The 23966-nt window shown below is 35.1% G+C and overlaps 4 protein-coding genes across 7 annotated transcripts in view; 2 read left to right on the top strand and 2 right to left on the bottom strand.

Moving 5' to 3' along the window:
* The window catches only part of LOC105673228 (probable WRKY transcription factor protein 1), a 31234-nt gene extending 16038 nt beyond the window's left edge, over positions 1-15196 (bottom strand). Inside the window, exon 1 of one of the 2 annotated variants that reach the window (XM_012368715.2) lies at positions 15119-15196. In XM_012368715.2, the coding sequence (XP_012224138.2) occupies positions 15119-15181 (63 nt within the window). In that variant the 5' untranslated portion in view covers positions 15182-15196. Of the gene's footprint in view, positions 1-10625; positions 11282-15118 lie in introns of those variants that run through there. The other variant, XM_012368717.2, reaches the window with a different exon arrangement.
* A 575-nt stretch (positions 15197-15771) lies between these two features.
* On the top strand, positions 15772-18146 carry LOC105673075 (CIMIP2 protein CG18335). Its single transcript, XM_012368418.2, has 5 exons — positions 15772-16103; positions 16348-16486; positions 16775-16871; positions 17009-17184; positions 17293-18146. Exons 1-5 carry the CDS (start codon positions 16051-16053, stop codon positions 17383-17385), a joined length of 558 nt encoding a protein of 185 aa, XP_012223841.2. The 5' UTR covers positions 15772-16050; the 3' UTR covers positions 17386-18146.
* On the bottom strand, positions 18089-21462 carry Kyat (Kynurenine aminotransferase). 3 transcript variants are annotated; one of them, XM_012368383.2, is made up of 8 exons: positions 21297-21462; positions 20225-20361; positions 19996-20146; positions 19597-19833; positions 19261-19504; positions 19006-19172; positions 18550-18900; positions 18089-18457 (listed from the first exon to the last, which is right to left on the bottom strand). In XM_012368383.2, the coding sequence occupies exons 1-8, from the start codon at positions 21327-21329 to the stop codon at positions 18401-18403; spliced, it is 1377 nt and encodes a 458-aa protein (XP_012223806.1). In that variant the 5' UTR covers positions 21330-21462; the 3' UTR covers positions 18089-18400. The 3 variants fall into 3 exon arrangements, with proteins under 3 accessions (XP_012223806.1, XP_012223807.1, XP_012223808.1); XM_012368384.2 differs by lacking the exon at positions 21297-21462 and adding an exon at positions 20828-20987; XM_012368385.2 differs by lacking the exon at positions 21297-21462 and adding an exon at positions 20508-20661.
* An 850-nt stretch (positions 21463-22312) lies between these two features.
* Positions 22313-23954, top strand: LOC105673057 (E3 SUMO-protein ligase NSE2-like). The gene is made up of 6 exons (XM_012368390.2): positions 22313-22473; positions 22749-22852; positions 22992-23152; positions 23261-23354; positions 23439-23631; positions 23709-23954. Exons 2-6 carry the CDS (start codon positions 22774-22776, stop codon positions 23806-23808), a joined length of 627 nt encoding a protein of 208 aa, XP_012223813.1. The 5' UTR covers positions 22313-22473; positions 22749-22773; the 3' UTR covers positions 23809-23954.
* The last annotated feature ends 12 nt before the right edge of the window (positions 23955-23966 follow it).

The raw sequence follows: 23966 nt of genomic DNA, 5'->3' as shown, positions 1-23966 counted from the left end.
AACCGTGTTAAATTCGCTTTTATGCGCTTTTCCACTTTATTACACTTGGCTTTGTATCGCTTTCTACACGCACGATTAATTTTCTTTCTCTCTGTTTTGTGTATTTTTTTCAATGCCGCTTTACGACCGAGGTACGTTGCAATTTTCCGCAATTACGCCAATCAGACGAGCCAGATAATTAAGTAATCTTTTTCCGATCACGATCAATGATTTTAACTATATCGTCATGCAACACTATGCCTTTGCAAATCTGTTAGAAAGAATAGCGCGGAGTAAAAAAACTTACTTTAACCTTTTTCACGACCAACACTCCAAATTATGCATATTTTTTTATATTTTAAGATGCAAATGTTATACTATAATAACCTATTTATGAGATTGGGATTCTTAATTAAATCCTAATTGGTCCATCCAAAAATTTGTAATGCGTCAATGATCATATAAGCGCAAATAACAAGTAACTCGGATTTTTCTCTCGATGTATACGGGCTAAAAAGCATCATATTTGCGGCATCATTGCTCGACAGATTGGTGAAAAATCTAATCCATCGTTCGGAATCAGACATGCGCGCGTGTCGCGCAGCCGTTGCACCAAGAGATCACACGGGCGAAGTCGTGGCCGCGCGCGACACGTCTGGTGCAGACGTAATGACACGCATGTATCCGGAGAACAGAATGCACGGTACGTGGCGTCCTTTGCTGTCTCGCGTCATGCGCCTGCTGATGTGCGCGCGCGGCCTCGATTTGCATACGACTCGCTACTGCATCTCGTGCATCGCCGCAAGAAGTGAGCAAAGTGACCGGCAAGAAGATGAAGAAACGATTTCTTTAAATCCCGGCTACGCTTGAAAAGTCTAGTAGAATTAAAAAGAGATATGCGCAAGCAATGATGTTTTCCTGGTTCACAAATATCTTATCTGATGTGCTGAATAAATTTTTTATCGTTGTATAATGATGTACAACATATACAAGTTATTCGATAACAAAAAGATTCACTTGACCTACATTTTTCAGATTATGTTTTCGACCGATAAGATATTTTGCTTCATTACGCACAGTATTTTCCTTTACAACATAGTTTTGTAAAAAAAACAAAGATGTTAGAGACATTAGTATTCAGAATATATTACCGTAACATCGCGTAATAGCAATATTGTTCAACTGCACGCGACAAATGCAGTGAAATACACCTGATGCACGATTTCTCTCAGCGCAACAACGACGACAACGACCGCAACGACTGTGCTCGTCGTTTTTATCCGCCGGTGAAATTCCGATGTCGATAGTCATCTTACACGTTGTTCACGGCTAATTTTACAGCTCTTCGCGAAAAGAGCGCAAGACAGGACGAAAGGAGGATGATCTCACTCGATGCACCATAGGAGAAGGAACGCGCAGCGCATCTACAGTTGCCGTCTACAGTTATTAACTTTAATTTTTTCTTTTTTTGTCGAAAACATCAGCGACACGATAGCAAGAAAATGCACATTCCACGGTCTCGCACTGTGTATCACGTACGTTATTTCTCGCTCTTGGACTAAAACCTCTTTAGACGATCCATAATTCGCGATGGAATTTGACGTAAAATTTTATTTATTTTATCACATAAGATTCTAAATAGATTTCTATCTCGAATTCTGTTGCAAATTCTAAATCATCTAAAGCGGACTTGAGAAAAGCAGAGTCGTTTTCCTTAACGAGTGCTCTCCTTCTTGCAACAATTAAATCGAGATACCGCGCTTATCAAATCATGGCCGACTCACGAAACAGATTCACTATCGACACACCGTCATCTAATTATGCTCTTAATTGCGAACACATAAACACGGCCTAGTACCAATTAGTCGGCATTGCCAAACGTTTGAAAATCGATTTTATCTGCCGCCAAAGAATAATTAAACTTCATTAATTAAATCAAATCAAAAGAAAAGAAAATTAGCCTCATTAATTAATTAGAAACTTTGAACTTTTAAGAAATCCCAATATCTCCGCTAATTGTGAGCAATTATTGACCGCACTTTCCAGTTTGGTTCACTTTTGGTTTCGTTAGCTGTTTGCACGCATAATTACATGCTTATAATCTTGTTCGCCGAGCGAAAAGATTAATGAGAACGCGCGGAGATGTGCGTTTCGGTGCCGCGCGTTCGCGCACATAAATCTTGATAAGAATAAAATGAGGAGGTAACGGAACGTGTAGGTACACGCGAATGATTAGTACACTAACCAACATTGCGAAAAGTCACACACGGAAAACTCTCTCTCGATTATGCTTATCAATAGTATAGATAGCATTCTCGGAGAAAATTATACAGCCGCTACAAGATGCTTGTAAGTTTAATGAAGAGCAGAAATCTTTTACTCGTCCAGTTAAATTATCCTACTTCTTAGAATCACTGGTGAAATTAAAATAAAATTAAAATTAAAGTAATAATTAATAAAAAATAAATAATTTCCTAGCGAAGTAACGTTCGCTAAAGCTTGTAGAAGATTCAGCATTAAAATATTGATGGAATGTTGGAATTCTGGATTCAAGCATTTGCATAAAGAAATATTTAAAGCGTTAACTTCTACGTGCATAATATCGATATATTTAAATTCCGTTCCTATTTGGATCGTTGACTCCCATAAACAACTATTTCAATATTTATTTATTTCAATATTTCTTCTTTTAAATAAATAAATATGTAAATAAATATTTGTTTTTAGAGCATCATTAAAATTGCATCATCTAAATTATTTAGCTACCAAATAGTTTAATTTTCGTTGATATTCCGATACTATTTAGGTCGTTGACTCCCATAAAGCAAACCGCGGCAACCGAGAAATAACATTCGTGCCGATCATCGAAGCAAATTTCGATCCCGTTACAATGATTTCCTTTTCTACGATGAGTAACGGAGTTACTCGTGCGAGAAGATGCGTTTTGCATAAACGGCATATATAAATTATTACAATAATCGTTAACACTATCAATGATTTCTTATTCAAAAGTCCGTGACAAGACGTAAGAATCAGAACACATCTCCCTAGAAAACTTCGCGGTCCAGATATTTCAGCAGCATCCAGCATGAATCTGGTTCAGCAAGTTTCGGAATTCCAGGAGTTGGCTGAAACGTTCGCGCGTCTCACGCGATACAAATTGTTTGATTTTTCTTTATTCTACCGCACGTTTTCAGATCCTGTTTTGAGCTATCAAATCCGAAATTAATCGTCGCGAAAAAACCACCGCGATCGGTTCCACGGTTTCTCTCCGTCACTCGTCGTATAAACGTGTCGCGAATTTATCAGACCGTAAATGTATACCTGAAAAGTGTACTGATCGCAAATCGCTCATTTTTACATATTTATTCATAAAATCGTATATATTTATATTATTCTTTAAAACGAATGTAATGAAACAAACGATTTATTATCGTTATCAAAGCTACATATTGAGATTTTAATGCTATCGTAATACTTGCTACAATTTTGCTATTTCGCGGTCCTACGTTAAGATGGCTTCGATATAATGCTTTGTGATTATCTTCTGTATAATTCTTAACAGTTATATTTGAATTATAATCGAAATTTTGTGTCTTCTACTTGCATACTACTCTTCTTGGAGAACCGAGAAACCTGGCGACTCTAGCGCAATGTCAATTTGACAAAAGATACATGTTTGCTTTCATAAGTGGCGGCTCAGTACGGCTGCGCTTATTATCGTTATCAGCCTGCGCGAGAATAAGAAGGCGACATGACGCGGTGCGACGTGACGTCGCGACGGTGGCGGCGGCGTGCGTGGAGCGCGTATGCGCGTCCACGTTACGCGATTTGCGCAAACGTCTTGATCGCGGTTCTATCAGGCGAGCATAACTGACAGAAACAGCACACGCGGTCGCGGCCGCGTCTCATCGTATAGCGAATGTCCGAGGAGTCGCGAGCACCGTCCGTCCGTCTGTCCGCGTCCACGTGTGCCGCGGGCGCGCACACGCGTGCATGTCGGACACGCGCGGATGCGCACCGCACATTCGCGTGTCGCCCACGGCGATTTCTCGCATTGCACAACGGGAGGTGTGGGTATCGTTGATCGAGCAGCTTCTTCTTAAACGGCAGCACACATTTTTTTTATCCCTTTGATTCTCTAATTTTTTTTTGTCTTTTTAATTACGAATTATTTCAACTACTTTTTGGATGAGTCAAGATTCTCCATATCAAAACGCGATATCGCTGTTAGCGATATGAATAATATAGTGTGTAACGGCCGTTAAGTAAGATTTAATATTAAAATGTTCATGGAATGTTAGAATTCTAAATTCAAACATATTTGCATAATAAAATATTGAACACATTAACTACCACGTGCATAATATTGATATATTTAAATTAAGGCACATAGCCTGGTAAAATTGAATTTTTAACAAGGTTATTTCTGCTTAGATGAGCATAAATAATATTTCTACACTTTATAAAACAATAAAATAAAAAATATAAATTAACAATTATGAAATATGAAAATATCCATCGTTAACCTGAAGATTAATTTGTTATTCAGATGTTGATAATTAACATGTAAAATATGTATGCAAATTTCGATATTTGCAAATACATAAATAAAGATACATATGTATATCTTTATTTAAATAAAGACTTCTGTCAAATGTCTGGAAGTTTTATAGATACACAACATTTTTTTCAAATTGTTAGTGATATAATAATTTGATACGCTGACTTTGCATTAATAACTCATCTCAACTCTTCACGCTTTGGCAAATAACTTGCATTTTCTTGCTTGCAGAATGATATAATAAACGTGCCTCGAGAGACGAGCGCGGAACGAAATCTCTCGTCTTTTGCAAGAGGCACTTCGTGTGGCGCGACGTGGTGAAAAAAATTGCACGACTGTAAGATCCTGAAACAACCCTGAACTCGATACTTGTCGCGCGCGAGCGATTTCGTTGCCATTATAAACTCATTACCGCCAGCCGTTGTTGCGTTAAAGCAAATAGCGCAAATAGCGCGCAACGATAAATTAATGTCATCAGGGATGTAGGAGTTTTCGAGCTTTGCTGCGCGCGCGTGGTGCATTTTGCAAAAAACCTGCTGCGCGCATGCTACCCTGCTACGCATGTAACAATGTACCAGCAATTGTAACTCCCCACGGACGACCCGTCCTTCGCATGTGTGCGTGTAAGTTGAAAATAGCGTTAAACAATTGCGTGAATGCAATATTACGCGAATAAAATCGAAGTGTAAAAGGGATTTCCTGCGTTCAGAGGTGTACTTGCAATACTTATTATAAATGCAATACTGCGTAGAGCTTACACTGCTGAAAACGAACAACAAAGCTCATTTGCAAATTATAAATAAAACTGAAAGAAACGTGTAGCTATGAAAAAGTGTTCCAATATCGATATCACTTTGGGGCTACAATTTGCAATTCCTGAGATAATGCATTATTATCGCGGAGATTAAGTTGCAATGATATTTGTAAATTGCATTACTTGTTTATTTTGCATATGTACGTATGTACGCCTTGATACGCAGACGTTTCGACCGCGGACTTGAGAAGTATCAGTCGATTTCTCACCGTGACATCATTAATAATATTTAAATAAACAAATTAAAAGTAAATCTAAATAAATAAAATTTGTTAAATAATATAAAACTATAAATTAATAGAAATCAAATAAAAATTATATAATAAATATATATATATATACATATATAAAACAATTTAAAGAATAAAGTTGAAAAGCTGATAATTCTACTGATAAGTAGCTGATAAGCAGCGATGTGACAGATAAATTATATTAAGCAATAAATAGTAAAGTTAATATAAATTGCAACGACTATCAAAAGACGCTTATCTGTATCATTCTTTAACTTCGTGCTTCCCTGATGATACCTCTTCAGGGCTGATACCTACGCACGCCCACGCATCTCGAAACGAGAATACACTGGACAGGTAATTCCTCGCGACTCCCTCGCTTGCCTTTTTCCACCCTCTCGCTCGAGTAACAAACAACAAATCGCGCGTACGAGCGCATACTTTGCGCACAAAGAATCCTCTCGCCCACGCTCGCTGCACTCGCGCTTGGTTATGCCTTATTTATGAGCGCAAGACGCTCATGCTCGTTTTCTAAGCAGCAACCGAGAGAGATACGGTCCGCGCGGAAAGCGGAATTCCGATCAAAATTCGCATGGAATTACCTGATTTATCAAGAGAGAGATTTGAATTTTCAAATGAGCTGATTTTGCATAATGTAATAAATATTTGAGGATTCCTTTACGAATTTTTAAATGGACCAATTTTAATACCATTTTATTCTTTATTTATTATTTTCAAGGCTATTAATAATATTTAAAAGTCTAAATTCTCTTAAGAAAGTATCTGAAATGTCAAATATCTATTTTAAAAATAAATATCCACCTACATAGACGTTTAGAAATTGTTTTAACATTTAACATTTACTCCATGTATCTTAAAAGCATCTTATAGCATTTCCAAGCATATCTGTTCTATCATAAAGATAAGGAACAAGATGCACATACGGAACATAAACATGAAATACTTTCACGCGAAGAGGAGAAAGAAATGGGAGATGCCGCTGCGTTAAGAGACTCGGAAAGAGAGATATACCCTTGATATATTACCTAGATATTCGCATTGTACGAAGGGCACTGATCTACGAGGCAGGCCACATTATCTGACAGAAGAGAACTGGAGCGATCTAGGGGTCGGTATACTATATGATGCACCTCGAAGCCTCACCACCGAAGCGAGATTGAGAGTCGTGACCGGTTAACATGAGCCACGGCGATGCTTAGGAATTTTTGACAGGCTCTGGATCCGGCTTACAATGCACTTACTGATGGATGCAATCGCAATTAAATAGTCAATAGATCGCTCAGAAATGTATGAGAATATTTCTATACTTGAGAATTCAGTAATATAGACAAATACAAAAAAATATTAATCTTTCTGTGTATAATTTTCTTTTAAAATCGATTTATAGAATACGAACGTATCGAGAAATCATGTGGCCGGAACATTACGGGTGAAATAAGTTATTCTCGTAGCGTGCTCGCGCGGATCCAAGAGAAATCTTGATTTATCGGGAGTCTTCTTCTGAAAGTGATGGGGGCACGTTCCACGTGAAACGTGACTGGTTAATCGGTACCATCGTTACCGGCCACTTCATCCGGTTATTAACCAGCCGTGAAATGAACGAATGGGAATACTATAAATACTTGGGAAATTATCCGCGGAAGAAGTCGTAGCCGAGCAGCTGAGAATGAAGATTTAGAGTTCTGATCGCGATTTCGAGGTAAAGATAGAACTCTCCATTTAGTCGCTTGTTTATCACGCTCGATGGTTGTTGCAAATTTTTCCCAAAGAGACAGAGAGAAGGAGAGAGAAAGACAGCTCTTTATTACCCTTTCGCTGTTAACCCGTATACATGTACGGAACCGATAAATATTGATACCGTGACTGTACTCCGTATATGGGTGATAACAGAGCGATATTTTAAACTCTGCGCTTCCTTGTAAACCTTTATCTATTTTATGCACCATTTGCGTATTCAAATGTGTTGTAAATATGTTGCAATGCGCCATATGTTCGCGCCAATTTATTTGTGCCAATATATATTTGAGCGTTTACACGCTTGATTTTCGACGGAAATGTTCGTGTGCGACAAAACTAACGGATAAGCTAATAAAGTAGCGCGAAGCTATTTAATGTATTCCGTGAGCTACAAAGAAAATGGCAAATTAGCTAAGGAATTATACGCGCGACGATAGAACTCGTTTTTTTTCTATGTCGAGCCAGGAGTGAAAGACGACACGTACGTATGCGCGTACCGTTTTGCGCGCACAGCTACAATATCTCTCCGGTGATTTGCATAACACGTCCTCATTACCGAAAACCCGGCGCGAGGTAAAGGAACGGTAAAAGTGCGTTAACGGCCTCGTGAAACACGCATCGTGGGATTTTTCAAAAATACGGAGAACTACGGAAACGACGTCGCGGAGAGTATCATTGTTCTTTTTCACTGACGAAGTGGTTCCTCCGCAAGCTTAAAGACTCCCGGTATGGGGAGCTAAGTGAAAGCCTACAAAAGCCTGGGAGAATATGTCAGGTTTAGCAAAAAAGAAAAAAAGAAAAAGACAAAATCGTCATGCTTTGAGAAAAGTACGCGCGATAAATGAAAGGTTCAGGGCACGAGTGAAGGGCAAGTTCATAATTCATGTGAACGATTCGCTTCAGATCACATTTGAAATACTCTATTATTTTAATTGTCGGCAAACTATGAAAAAATAATCGAGAAAAATTAAGTGTTTTTAATTAAGTGCTTTTTTTGAATCTGTCGTTACATAATTTTATCTTATTATTAGAGATATAAAAAATCCCGTATCAAATTTAAAAGCTTCCTATTTCTTATTATGTATAAGACTTGGAATATCATTTTGCCCTTAAGTCCTTTCCAACATTTTCACGCCACGTCTCCCATGAGAATAAAACGTTTGCTCGTTAAAGGGCACTTGCACACGCACGAACATTTCTTCAATAAACGTCGATTAGATGAATGCGTCTTTGGCAGTCGCGCCAATTAAGCTTCGGGCTGCTTTTAATTGTTCTTAACGAGACTAACCGCGCGCACGCCCGTGCTCTTCGTCACGTCGCATAACAATAGATAACGGTTGCCGTGAGCGTGCCTCTGCTCCGCTTCCTATTGTGACAGATGAAAAAGTCTCGATGGCACGAGAATTGATTTAGGTTTATTCATAAATGAATCAAAGACTCACATATTGAGAATAGAAAGTTGAACAATGGGAGTTGAAAATGTAGTAGAAAAATTTCTATGTGAAATTCTTAATTTATTATATAAAAAAAGAGATTAAATATTTTTTTCAAAACGTTTAATTTCTTTTCTTTATACGTTCAAAAAAGTATTTGCAGAAGAGAGAAAGCTGCATTTTCGAAATTATTAAAAAGGGAAATAATTTTTTAATTTAGCATAAGATTTTTTAATAATATAATTGAATGTATTAATAAAAAAGAATCTTGCTCTAAATTAAAAAAATTGAACTACTCTCTTTTACAATTCCCTTTTTCTATAGACGCTCTTTTTTCTTTGAATAAATATCACGTTATACTAATATATCCATTAATCTCTCAGTGATTCTCGTAAATGGACGCTCGTGGCAACGAGTAAATTGGCCGGATGCCGGATGCGATAGCGATGAATTCGATTCATCGATTTGTGCGTACATAAACATACATACGTACACGGAGGAACGTACACGGGGATTGCGTAACGAATCGTGCAATTACAGTACACATGAATGTCAGAGAATCAATTAGGAACGAGCGCGATGGACGAGAGGAGAGACGGAAGAAGAGGAAAGAAAGACGCGATCAACTTAACGCGGCTTCATTAGTTACGCGACAGCTATTACCTCCTCATTATATTACGAGAACGCGGTTATCGACCCGTGTGATAGCCATCCCGTGGGTCTTAAATGCCGCGCGACCTTATTTAACGTCGCCTTTATGTCGGCCCTTCAGTCTGCCAGCTATTTTTAATTAAATGTTAAGGTCGCTCATGTACGTGGAAAGACTTACATAGAGTCTTAAAACGTGGGGGTTGTTGATAAAGCGCGTCATTCGCAAAAGAAAAAGAAAAAAAACAATTGACGTATGTAAACAATTAATAATGAACATTCGCACAATTATTACTTCACAAAGTTGCGACGAAAGCGAAAGGTACATTTTTATTGCCATAAAAGGATAAAATTCGCTTCTTACGTCTGCTTGGAATTAAGCGCGGAATTGAAGTTAAACGAGTGCAATTAGTCAGTTCGAGATACTGGACATTTAAAACAAAAGCGAAACCATCGAGACGATGCTTAAGACGCTCGGAATTAATTGTCGCGCATTATTATAGAGCTGTTAATGTGCGTTCGGTGCATCTTTATGAGTCCCGGAAAAAGCAACGAGTTAAAATTAAAGAGCTCTCTCGAAAAGTCGCTTTTAGGAGCGTCTCGAACACGTCTCGACTACCTGTCGTCGACCGGTTTCGACCGTGTACCATTGACTCCTTGAACCTCGAGATTAGTCATGCTCCTGCGTCGGGAATGAAGAAAAAAAGAATTCTTATATTTTCCGCGCAAGAAATATTTTCTTCAAAAAATTGTTTCAAGAAAAAATTAAAATTTATCGCGTCTCTGGAAAGTAAGTAAATAATTTGAACTTTAAGTATTATTTATGTGGATAATTTATATAAATGTAATATTAATAGCTAATTTCTGACAAAAATCCCAATTATATAAAATTTATTATTACGAATGCAAAATTTGTCCTGATCACGACAAACGGAAACTTGATTTCATATGTGACTCGAGTCACACCTTTTCGCGTGCCAACCACCTGTCAACCGGTTTCAAGACGATCTACTTACTTCGGCCGTACGAATATTGCGGTGGGATACTTCTTAATATTCCCAATAATAATGAATAATTGTATTATAATTCTTTGTAAAAATATATGTACAATATATTATATTTCAAGTCAAAGTAACCGGCATACATGTAATCTGAAGAGAATTGAAAGTTCGCTCTCACGGTATACATCGTTGACTCACCTTCAAATCGACATGCCGTCCGTCATGTGAATGTCGCCGATGGAAACCTGTCACGCTCGAAAGTATTGTCGATACGATCATGCGATCACGATTACGTACGATTACGTGCCAATACCAATTACATTTCCAACCGAAAACGCCAGCACCGCGCGATAACTCGGAGCGTTTCAACCCGATGAAAATCAACGATTTTTTTTCACACGTTGCGAAAAACTCGAAAAGACTTTTGATCACTTTCGACGGGGGGACGCAGATGAATCTGTATAGTTATCCACGAGACACACCTGACGAAGAGTAGAACCATACTAAGCTGGTGGCTGTCGCGTATGTATCCCCCTCCTACGGCCTTTTCCCCCTTCTTCCGCGTATTCTTTCTCTTCCTCTCTATCGAGCAACCCTATCTGACCTTTTCTTGTCCCTGCTCTTCGTGGGTTTACTTTGACAGCTCGGTAGCCTAATCCATTTTCTTCACCTTCTTTGAGCATTCTTTGAATCATAAAAGAAGTTACTGAGATTCTTGTGACAATAATGAAAAATAGATAATATAACAAAGAAGTAAGAATAGAGCGGATGTATGCGTATTTATATTTTAATTATGAAATTCTTGAAGAAAATTTATTATTTACGGATTCTTTGATCAATTCGAAATCGATATTTTATTACAATTATATAGTATTAAAAAAAGATTCATGGCTTGAAGTGCAGATGACACTCATCAAACTAATATGAATAAAAAATGTTTAATATATCTTGAAAGATTTATTACTAAAATTAAAAATTGCTTCAATCTTTAAAAAAAATTTACTTTTTCTCCTATGAAACTGAATCATACAAAAACTCAAGCCTATATTTACTGAGGTGCAAACTGTTCTCTCACAATGCGATTTCCCGTAGTTTTAACAATGTTTCCCGATTCCAACGGATCACAAGGGTTTATGGATTACGGTGCTTCCCGCGTCATAAAGTCTGCCAGAAAAGATCTGTAAACGCGCGCGTGACTCACGAATACCAAAGGAAGCAAACGAGAGGAATCCCGCACGCGTCCTGTATGGCGTAAACGTTAATATCGTTTATTCCTTATGACGTGTCGAGGCGAGGAGTGCAAGGGCCTTTGGTACCGTTAACTATTTCCTGACGTGATTCCTCTCCGATATATCTCTAAGGCCCTTAATCATCATTATTCTTAGAATCTTCTGTTATTATATTGTTCCGATTCAGGAATTTAACTTCAAAAAAGACGGATGAACTTTATAAGGCTTCTAGTTTTTGACTCAGAGTTTTAAGATGCATGATAATAAAAATAAAAATTTTCCGTGTAATATTGATATTGTTATAAATATCAATAACTTATATTAAATAAGATATTTGTCGCAAAACATTATTATAAAACAATATCTGAAATTGAAAAGTAAAAAATAGAAATTTAGAGAAATAAATTTCAATATAAAATATTTTTAATTTGTTATCTTTCTTAAATAAGTAACCCAAAAAAAAGTTTAAAATTATTATTTTTTTATATAATATTCCAAAAACCGAAAAATCTGCTTCTTCTAAAAATTAAAATCTTGGCAGTCTGAGAAAATTAGATTACGTCATGTCTGCGAAATCTTTATTTTCGCGCTTCAGGTACATCGAGGATTGCGTCTGATAGGTGAAGAGATTCTTTACGGAATGCGGTCACGTTAGAGCCGAATATGAGAAAGTCGTAAGAAGGAATTCTATCTCAGATGCAGATTGATATCCACGCTGTTTCATTCTTTTAAAATTTGTCAGGAAGATTAATTTGAATATTAAAATTTCACGAATAAAAATTTCGTTAAATTTAATTTCAGCTACGGAGAAATCGATTTCAATCAAAGAATTTGTAAATAAAAGGCATTTTTAAAAATCTTCAAACATATTATAAAAATATAATAGAATTAAAATACAAATATACATCCATATTTGTTTTTTTTTATACAATCTATTTTTTTATTCTTGAGCGTTTTATCGCTTTTCTTACCAAGTTCATCATTAATTTATCGAAGTTGTCTCAATAATAACGCAATATTTTAATTCAACCGAAAAATATACAGAATGAATTTAAAGTATGCTATAAGTGATGAGAGGATCGATTAATCGATCTGTAAACTATGTGGTGTTCGTTGTCGCGCGTAAATTATGCACGCCCGTGCTATTCGCCGTCATCCTCAACGCGTTGCACCCAACACATATCGGCTTTTGTTCGCTTCATGCGCATATACGCATTTGATGCATCCGCGTGATTAGCGTGATTTGCATCGCACGTGGCTTTTTATTGTTTACGGCTTGACAATGGCACTTAAATCTAAAATATTCAAAACAAAATGTCGATACTCGGATGCAATCGAAATTACCGCCATTAATATTCAAGAAACGGAATTGCAGTGACGAAATTAGATGGGACGTTGCGTGGTTTTTTTTTTCTTTTTTACAACATGCGGAACACGCAACGCGTGCATCGAGAAGCTGACTCATAACGCACGTGCTGCGTCACATAGAAGCCTTTCCAAATCTCACTTGGAATTCCTTCAGGAATGTCCTGTCTAATCTTTCATCTCTTAAAATTATTTCGTTTGTTAAATAAACAGACGATAAATTCAATTTTTATAAAAAAGTTTTAAGCACATTTTTAAATACTTAATCTCCTCAAATTAATTTTCAGGCATAATCTAGTAACAAAATTTTTTAAACGAAAACTTACTTTGTGAAAAATTTATGACAGTATTGAATCAAGAGTGTGCAGAAAATAGTGACAATGGCAGGCATCAATTTAATGTCTTTCTTCTTATTCGAGAGACGCGTGCCCTGAGAACCAAGTCGCTTTATCTATAAAGACTCGAGGAATACGATTGATATTCAAGGAAGTGTTCGCGTGTCGACAAACTTTAGTGCGCGCATTGTGTTGATACGACTGTTTCCGTTCGCGATTTCCGTTCCGCGTTTTTCTGCCAATAATAAAGAACGATTCAAACACACATTTTAAGCTAATTTTATAGAATTTTAATCTCATTTAATAGAAAATACTAATAAAGAACAGATATATAAAAAATTAAAAATATTAAAATAAACGAGTTTAACATTTAATTTCACATCAGATTCTGTTAAACTCCACTAAATTAACAGTAAATGAAAGTTCCGTCACAAACAACGCAAAATAAAATGTCAAAAAGATGACAGACGAGATAAGAAACTCGTGAGCTTAAAAATCAATCGAGCCCTAGATCTTGATATTTTACTAACTCACGACTGAGCATTAATTAGGAGAGACAGAAGAATAAATTAACCACCTGATTCTACCGAGACTAACGATCGCTGCGCATCGCTGCGCATCGATATTCAAGAACCGCTAATTTATTGCGAGCGATGCAACGAAATGTTCACGTCTACGTCGCAAAACAAGAAAAGCTAATGCTTTTACGCAATACATTTATGCAATACCATGCTGTTAATTAAAGTTCAAAATTTTTTCAATTTTAATTAATACATTAATAAATAAAAATAAGATATTAAGATATTGCAATATCGCAAGCGTATCAATTTTAGAAATGTAATATTCACTTTACTTTAATTTAAATTTTTTAGATTTTTTGAAGATTAAATGGACAATTAAATAAATTATTATTCGTATGCAGAAATATGTACCATGTATATTTTTGCTATTATTACATATCGTCCACCCACACCGGGAGTCCGTAATAAGTAACGCGTGATAACTTCGTTTCCGGTTGTGGGGACGCGAAACATAAAACGTCAAGCAAAGAGGAGAAAATTATTTCTTCGTTGTTTGCATTTCGTTCACCTGGCATTTCGTACACCTGGTCGGATCGTGACCCTTAAGAGAACGTGATTAATCCCTAATGAGTCAGTAAAGAGAATATTTACCTTCGTGATATTTCCTTTGTATGAAAATAATATTATATAATATTGTACATTGAGAAATCATAAGCTATTATTTCACTTTTTATTATGTAAGTAATTTTGTATTTCATGTTGCGTAAAATTGCAAATTCAGTGAAATACAAAATTAGGATTAAATAATCACAGTACAGATAATTTTTTAATGATTTTTGCGCTCTTCCGTCTCGCTATCGAAATACCCGAAGAACTTCATAAACGTAAACCAGGCGTTAAGTGTTACTGCACCGGCATAAGTTTCACTTTTCCTTTTACACGTTATTATTACCGCTTTCGCACGTCAGCGTGTGCGGAATTTCCATTTTTCCGTTAATCACGTCGTTCTTTGTCCTTCCCACCCTCTGTTATTCTCTGTTCTATTAATTTTCGTCATATAAATCGGTAAATTATACAATTTCACACAAAGAGCTTTCTCAATAATTAATCAAGTAATTAATTAAAAATAAGAAATAACTAATTAGTTATTAGCACCGTTACCAATGTGAACGTCAACAAGTACAATTAGTTGCAGTCAGAGAATCTCATAAGTGTCGTTAAAGCATAAACAAGTCATTTACCTGGTCTTTGGCCAACTTTACGGATTCGCAGTAATTGGATTCGACGTAAAAGATAGAACGCATCTCTCGACGGAATCGCATAGTTCTCGCTTTTAAATAATTTATTAACTTGTTGAATCACAAAGTCGACAAATTTCTCACTTCTTTTACTGCAGTAATGTTTTAAATATTATAAAAAAAGAAACTAGCGTCACTGTATTCTACAAATATTCACTTTAAAATTATCTTCCATTGTGTCATCAATTTCAATCTTTTTTCGATAATTAAAACATTCTGTTATCTTTACATTGTAAATCACTTCCACTATTGCTTCCAAGATTTATTATTTAAGAATACATTTTTTTTTTATTTCAACTTTTAGATTTCTATGCAATCATAGACAAACTTTTCACATTTTCTTTCAATTTCAATTTTCTATATTCATATTTTTACTTTGATTTTATTATATTTTTATTTTTAATTATATAAGTCACGATTCTAAGCCTTTTCATTAAAAGAAGCACTTTTCCGGAAAATCCTATCGCAACGTACTATCGTCACGGTGGTCCCGTGAAAACTGGAAAGCGGAGCTATAATCGTGCACCTCCTTCCGTTTGAGCACGCAACGCGTATCCTCCCTCCTCTACCGCAAGTCACTATCCTCTTTACTCTCTCTCTCTCTCTCTCTCTCTCTCCCTCTCTCTCTTTTCTCTTTTTTTTCTCCTCTCTCCTCGCTATCTCTACGCTCACCTATTGCTGGTGGATTATCTCTCAACCCGCATTCTTTATTTATTCATCGGAAACCGCTGCTAAAATCGTAAAACCGAGTGAAATCATCGGGGAACACCAGAATTTCAACTGTTTAGCAACATGCCAATTAAATGAATAAACCAAAAAAATCTTAAAAAGTTGTTCCAAAATTGACAAGTTTAAAAAAAAACTAATTTTGTAGGATGACTACAGGAATGGAACTATTAACTACAGCAGACCCTCATTTTATCCCAGGGTAGAAACTTAAACTCCTTACGAAATAATATAATCACTCCTGTCATTTATATAGGCCTGATGTTTAAAAATAATAAATAACCTTTCTGATCATTTATTGCATTAAGAATTTTAAAAAATACCGAATAAGTACTGCTTCGTAAATTTTTTTTTTAATTTTTGATAGCTTAACAATTATTGGTTTTTATTTTCTTATTATCATAGAAAATTTTTGAAAACTTTTTATCACCTGGCTATTTCTTTAGATACACTGGTTATTGCCCGCAGTATCGATTTAGATGCGGTGAAACATACGGAAAAGCCACGCATAAATTACTGCTCGATCCTACGGTGAACCACACGGATACGCTTATCCTCTCAAATCGTTCGAGCGATGATTGCAAGGTAACGATTTTTAACGCTACACTGTGTGATAAGCGAGATAAATAAGATAACATAATAAAATTAATTAATTTAAAAAATTTTCAAATATTTTCTAAGATAGTAAGATTGTAAATCTATTAAGTGTACAAAGTCTTCAGAAATCTTTTGAGATAAAAAGATAAGAAACTTCAATAATTTTACAAAGTTTTAAAAAATATTCAATAAATTATTTTTCAATAAATTATTTCAATTATTAATAAGATATTTTAACTAAATTTTTTATTGTTTATTTGTTGAACAAATATGCAGTTATGGAGACCGAAAAAGAAAGACATAGATATAGTCAACGCACGTTTCAAGAGAACCGGCTCAATTTTCGCTCACCCTATGTTGCCGGGATACGAAGGTATATTTAACGGTTTTGTATATTAACATAAACTATTTTAATAAATATAAAATTATCATAAGTCTTACACAGAATAAATTTTCCTTGAAAAATAGTATTATTATAAATCGCATGTAGAACGAATTTTCTTTGCTTAGGTTTTATACCGAGATTAAATGCTGGAATCGGACAAAGATACACAGTACTCGCAACCGAAGGACTTGCGATTGAATTCGAACGGCAATTACGACATAATGCGGCATTGAATCGACTGAGAAAAATGATAGACTTGCAAAGCGGACAGGCCGAGCCTCGGAATTTAGAAGAACGTTTAGTAAGAGAGAAAAGCAGCTATCAAAGCTCTCGCTAATAAATATCGTTGTTCTTAAGTTAAAATAAGACAAGATTTCATTAATTTTCAATAATTTTTCTTTCATTATAGCTGATGAAAAGCCAAGTTAATTTGCCCTTGCACACCATACGACCCGAATGTGTAGCAATGATGAAAAAATTTACTATCAAACGAAAAACATAAGATATTAAAAAGCTGTGCATTTTGGTTTTATACAAGATGTCCCAAACCAGTTAATAGTAGATTCTTGAAGTCATTTACAGACAAAAATCTTTATACCCAAATATCTAAATTTATACCATTTACAATAGTGTTTAAAGTTGACAGATCAAAAATTGTCAAAAATTCACGCTTTCATATTGCACGTTGCATATTGATTTTTATATCCTTACCATATATGAGAAACTTCAGGAATCTGCTATTAACAGTAATACGATTGGTCAGGAACATTTTATATGAAATATGCACAAATTTAATACTCAAGCATAAATATGTACATATTTCAATTATCTCTGTTAATCAATTACGAATTTGCTATCTGTCATTGAACAAATCGAGTATTGGTAACACATGTACTATAAATTCTAATAATTCTAAAAATACGATCATTGTGCACAATTATAAATAATTAAATAAAATGGAATTGTTGGACAGCGATATTAATATAATCGCAGAATTCGAGGATACATTCAACCGGAGATCTAAGGATTTGAGAAACTAGGATTTAAGGATGCCATTGATTGATTTGAAGACAAAGTCGTCGAGGAGACAAAGTTGGATTCAGATCGAGGATCCGAGGAACTAAATCAAAGACGCCATACTTTTTTTAGCAACATCTTTACTTCGTGGATACGATAAAACATCTGGAGCTGACACAAAAAACAACTTCAATAAAATTCCGCTATAATTCTAACAATGTTGTCCAATATCGATCGAATAATAATCGAGAGTATCACTAATCGAGAGTATCACAAATCGAGAGTATCACCACGAATCGGAAATCACGAAAATGCATAATAAAAAAAGCACTTGTAAAAGTATTTACAGAAAAATGACACGTAAAAATTGCCACGACACTTTCCTAATTACGTCAAATAAAATTCTCGTAAAAGTATGATATATAAAAAGCCATTTGTCAAATCAATGCGGAACATAAAGCACATATCATCAGAAAATTTATATATATACATAATTTCAATTATTGGACCGCCCATTTCTTCAAGATATCGGCAGCAGCCTTCAAATTTTCGTCTTTCTGTTGAAACGCAATCGATGTTTAACAAACGCTAAAGTCGTTTGTCATCTTAATTAAAATTACGACTTACTAACCTGTATGAGAGCACTTACCTTTATGAAGCAGTACCGCACGTAATCCTCTACCAGATGTTTGTGTTCAGGACCGTAAAATGCTGAGGGGGGAATACCTTGAAGACCGACGTTCTTCGTCATCCACTTGGTAAATCGGTAGTCTTTGTTCTCGTCTATCTCTTCTTGCAGTCTCACTTTGTTCTCCAACGCAGACCAGTTGGCGAGCATAAAATATCCACCTTCGGGTATCGTCGGCACCATACCAACTTCTCGGAGGAATTTTGCCATGAAATCTCGTTTCGGTAATAGCTCCTGTGCCAGACTGCGGAAATAGCACTCTGGTTGGTCAAAACGTTCCATTTCCAATTCGAATCCAATAGCCACTGCTTCCTGCAATTAAAATACAATAAATTATTTAATTTATTTTTTAAATAAAACAGAGATTTAAAAAATATTTTGTAATTTACATGATATAAAACTTTTGAACTAAATTACCTGAATCGGTGTACTGCAGGTATATACACTGTTTTGATGCACCACTTGCAGATTAAATAGCAAATTCTCCGGCCCATAAGCCCATCCTATTTTCCAGCCTGTAACGCTGAACGTTTTGCCCGCAGATCCAATTGTAATCGTGCGTTCATACATATCAGGTAATGTTGCTAATAATGGAAAAAATTAATTTTGTTGTGCTTTCGAAAATTTATATATAGCGAAGCTAATTTTGTTATGCATCGCCAATTCTCTTACCAATTCTTATGTGCTTATACGGCTCATAAACTATATGTTCGTAAACCTCGTCGGATATCACTAAAGTGTTCCATTTTTTCGCGAGATTAGCAATAAACTGCAGTTCATCTAGTGTTAACACTTTCCCTGTCGGATTGTGTGGTGTGTTGATAATGATACCTTTAGTTTTCTCATTGAAAAGGTTTTCTAGTTCTTTCCTATCAAATACCCAATCACCAGAAGTGACTGTACCCGATGTAGACTTCTGCAAAAGAAATAAAAGTACTATTAAATTATACATTTCGTGCAAAGATTTCCCTTGCATTCATTATTTATCATATTGAAATACATCCTTACTGGTTTTAATGCTATGTATCTAGGAATTCCTCTGGCGCTCTGTACCATGGGTACGTAACAGTCAAAGAAAGGTTCGATGATGATCCACTCATCTCCAGGATTTGTATGACCTTGTAGCGTGGCATATAATGCTTCGTAAGCACCAGCAGTGACCAACACTTCCTTGTTTGGATTCAAGTCACGATTAATCAGCTTGGAGTACAATTTTGCAATTGCATTAACTAATCTTGGATGACCCTGCAACATTTTAATACTTATATAAATAAAGTATAAATCCTCATGTGACTTATAGATAAGATAGTTTTATTGCTGACTGTAGATAAGAATTATTGCAATATCATGCTCATATTTCATAACAGACTGCATAAGTGAAAGTGAAATTAACAAATAGATACTTACAAATCCTCTGGTATACTGTTGCAAAAGTGGATTGTCACTCTTGGCAATAGCAGCCAAAGCGTTAGTTACATTCTCTGGTGCATAATAGTCTGGAAATCCCTGACCCAAGTTCAGCGGTTTGTACTGCAAAGCAAGCTGAATATACTCCACCCTAATCAAGTAAACATAACCAATAATAATAAGTTTCCACATATTTCTACTTATATGTTAAAGTAACGTATCTACTCACCAGACAGATTTTTCACTGCCCTTCAGGCGATCGGGGAGATCAAACTTTGACATTCCACTAATACTTCTGATATTTCTTACTGTATTAAAAAAAGCGATCTTATTTGCTGTCGCAGGGAAACAGATTCTCGCGAGCATCTAAACAAATATATAAACAAAGTTAATTAACGATAGAATTACAATTCAATCGGATACATCTTAATGGCGTAGAATAGTTCAAAGTTCGAATGTACGATAGCGTATTCGAGATAACAAAACAGTCAAATAGAATAGGAAACTATTACCCTTTATTTACACGAATAGGTTAGTCACTAGAGCGTCAATCTTCGTCGCATTATTGTCACAATTAATAAGTTTATATATAATATACATATTAATACCAAAATATAAACCAACTGTATGTGATAATGATAAAAAACTTATGTAATCTACAACATATCGTTATGGCGGCAAAATTAATTTTCGCGAAGTTAGCCACTTCAACTCTGCTTCGTAGGTAATAACTGTAATAATTACACCCTCATAGAGTGTTAAACACTAATAATATAACATATGTTGGCGCAAATAAAGTAGAATCGTTCGAAGAGTTATGAAAAATACGTACCCAATTTCTCTGTATCTCCGTGTCGAAATAAAAGAAAGCAATACACCTTTGAGGAAGAACGAAAATTGAAATCAACCACGTCAAACGAATAACGTGGCGCGAATGTAAAAGAGAACATGTTAGTTACTTATGCAACAAGTTGCTGATAAAAATGAAGAAAAAGTAGGAAAATTCCTAGATGCGCGTGATGTAAAATAGTGCCATGCCATTGGTCGATGGATTAAAAAGTTTCCAACTATTTTGGTATTCAATATCAAATCTATATATAAAGTAATGTATGGCAAATCTCGTACAAATATATATTATTATGAATAAATAGAAAAATTACAGATTAATTTTTCTCGTATAAAATTATGTGACCTCTTTCTTATTAACAGCAAATGTTTTACTTATACGTTTATTTATAACTGTTATTTTCTGTCAATTATTTTATATAGATTTTTCAAAATAAATGGTTAAACAGACTTACGAAGAGCGCGAAGAGAACCGTGACGTTCTGCATGGTGGATATGCTCGCTTTAATACAATTAGCTTGGAGCAAATAAAGTAGAACAAAAAATGAAAGGCAAAGGTTAACTACTTTCACTTTTCAGTAGTCTACCTTCAATTTGACACACGACCCACACGACAGATTCTATTGCCAATGTTCTGTTCCTTTAGTTCGCGCGCAGTTTCAGTTGTACCATCGATAAAATGTTATTGAAGATATGTAACTATAAAGGCCATCACACACAAAATGACATAACTGCATATGCATAGTATAAGACCGTTTCGATCAATGAGCATGCTATGTAAATCAATATGGCGTCTTTATGCTAGATGTTCATTGGTCGAGACGGTCTTATGCTATGCATATGCAGTTATGTCATTTTGTGTGTGATAGCCCCTTAAGGGTATATACAGACTACTTAAATAATGCATAAGCACATGCATAAGAAAATGGACTAATCCACATCCTCATACGTATGCACTATGTAAGTTTGCTGGATATACCTCAAGTAATTTAAAAATATATATATATTGTTACACTATAGATGTATTTCTCTCTATTTTAACCATGTTCATCGCCAGTACTGCAATTTATAGTTCACGTTACGTACACTGTATTTCAGTACTGGCAATGGGCGCGTTCAGCAGAACAAATCGCTTGGTAGCAATCGAACATGATTGGCTCTTACTTTTAGAACCAACAAATCAACGTTAAGTGTTGACTAGACGACAATTCAGCAGTTGTTCTGCTGAACGCAGCCAATGGCTGTGTTTTGAAATTCACTGCCTTCACTGAAAATCTATAGTTTACGTTACGTATATTGTAGATTTTCAGTACTGGCAGTGAATTTCGGAACGCAACCAATGGGCGCGTTCAGCAGAACAAACCGCTTAGTAGCAATCGAACGTGATTGGTTCTTACTTTCAGAACCAACTAATTAACAGTCGAGATTCAGCGGAAAATCTACAACTGTTGAGTCTGCTGAACGCGGCCAATGTATACGTAACGTATACTATAGATACATGCGCGCATATGCGCTTGACGGAACGCAGCCTATATTGAAACATAACCTTTAAAAATATTATTGGTGATATTATTGTGATATTATTGTTGTCACATGGTTGACGGCATGTTAAATACACCATAAAAAGAAGTGGTATTATGTTAAGCATACTTAATTTAAAATTTAATACAAGATAGAATTTAATTTATGATTTTATATGCCCAATAACTAAACATTAATAAAATTTAATATAATAGATATTAATAAAATAAATATAGTTAATTCAATTTCAAAGAAAAATTATATATACTAGTAAATATAACAAGTTAATATTTTTCGCGCCATTATTTCTCTTAGAACTGTTTATTAAATGCTAGTTTTTGCAGTCGACTGAACAGATACGATAAGTTTTACCGATATTTTTCCAGCAATCAATATAGGAAATAATACCAAATGTTAGATTCTACGCAAATGATGCAGGAACTCGACGACTGTTTCGTAAGAACAGCGGTAAATATTGCGAAATACTATGGTAAGATTTTATTGAGGTTAGAAATACGTTTAAAATCTTGCAAGCAGAAATTTGTTATTTTTCTCGCATTTTGTTTATTTTTTAAAAGTGCAACAGTAAAAACTATGTCAGCAAGAAATAAAGAATTAATGTATTTCAGTTGACAAAGAAGAGAAAGAAAAGACGCTGACGCAGTTAAGGAATACTTTGAAAGAGAATTGTATAGAAATTGAAAAGATGAGAATGGCAGAAGAGATCAAAGAGCGATTAGAACATGTGTCAGAGCTTGAGCCAGATAGAAAAGTGGAGGACATTACAAAAGTACACAGGACAATATACAGGCTATAGCCTTATCTTTAAGAATAATAAGCTTAAGCTTAACAGCATAATACTGTTAAGATTTGTAATCTTTGTTATTATTTGCAACAGGAATATAATAAAGCTATATCTGAGATAAAAATTGATCCATCAAAAGACAACAGATTGTTGGAGTTTGATCGCCAGATTGAAGGAATAAGTCAAAGTAATTGCTAAAATCAAGATTTCAGTTCACCTAAAATTCTTTTGTGACTCTTTTTCTAAGATTAATATTGTATAAATGTTCCAGGTAATGGAATCATAGCAAATAGCACAGTGGTTGATGACTCAGATGCAGATCTACATTTGACAAGCCATTATATAAATGTAATCGACCCGATTTCAAAGATGCGGATGACCAATCCAGTGAAAAATGCAGTTTGTGGTCACATCTATGACAAAGAAAGTCTTACTGCAATGTTAAAGAAGAACAAAAATACTAGGTGCGTTTCTTTAATATAGTACTGTATATTAAAATGTACTGAGTACTACAGTATTCATATTCATATTATGTTCATAGATGTCCTGTAATGGGATGCACTAGCACAGCCTACATAGATTTGAGCCAATGTCGCATTGATGTGATGACGAAAATGTATCTTGAGAAAAACCCTGCTTAATTTCAAAAACAGTGGCTATAAGATCAAATGATCATATAATATGATCAATGATATATGATAGATATACATGATATATATACACATTTAAGATATATATAATAATATATAATATGTAATATATATATAATTATATTTAATTAATATTATTATGCCATACT

Source organism: Linepithema humile, chromosome 6 (assembly GCF_040581485.1).
Source record: "Linepithema humile isolate Giens D197 chromosome 6, Lhum_UNIL_v1.0, whole genome shotgun sequence".
Classification (NCBI taxonomy): Eukaryota; Metazoa; Arthropoda; class Insecta; order Hymenoptera; family Formicidae; genus Linepithema; species Linepithema humile.
This window is presented reverse-complemented; position numbering and strand designations above follow the sequence as displayed.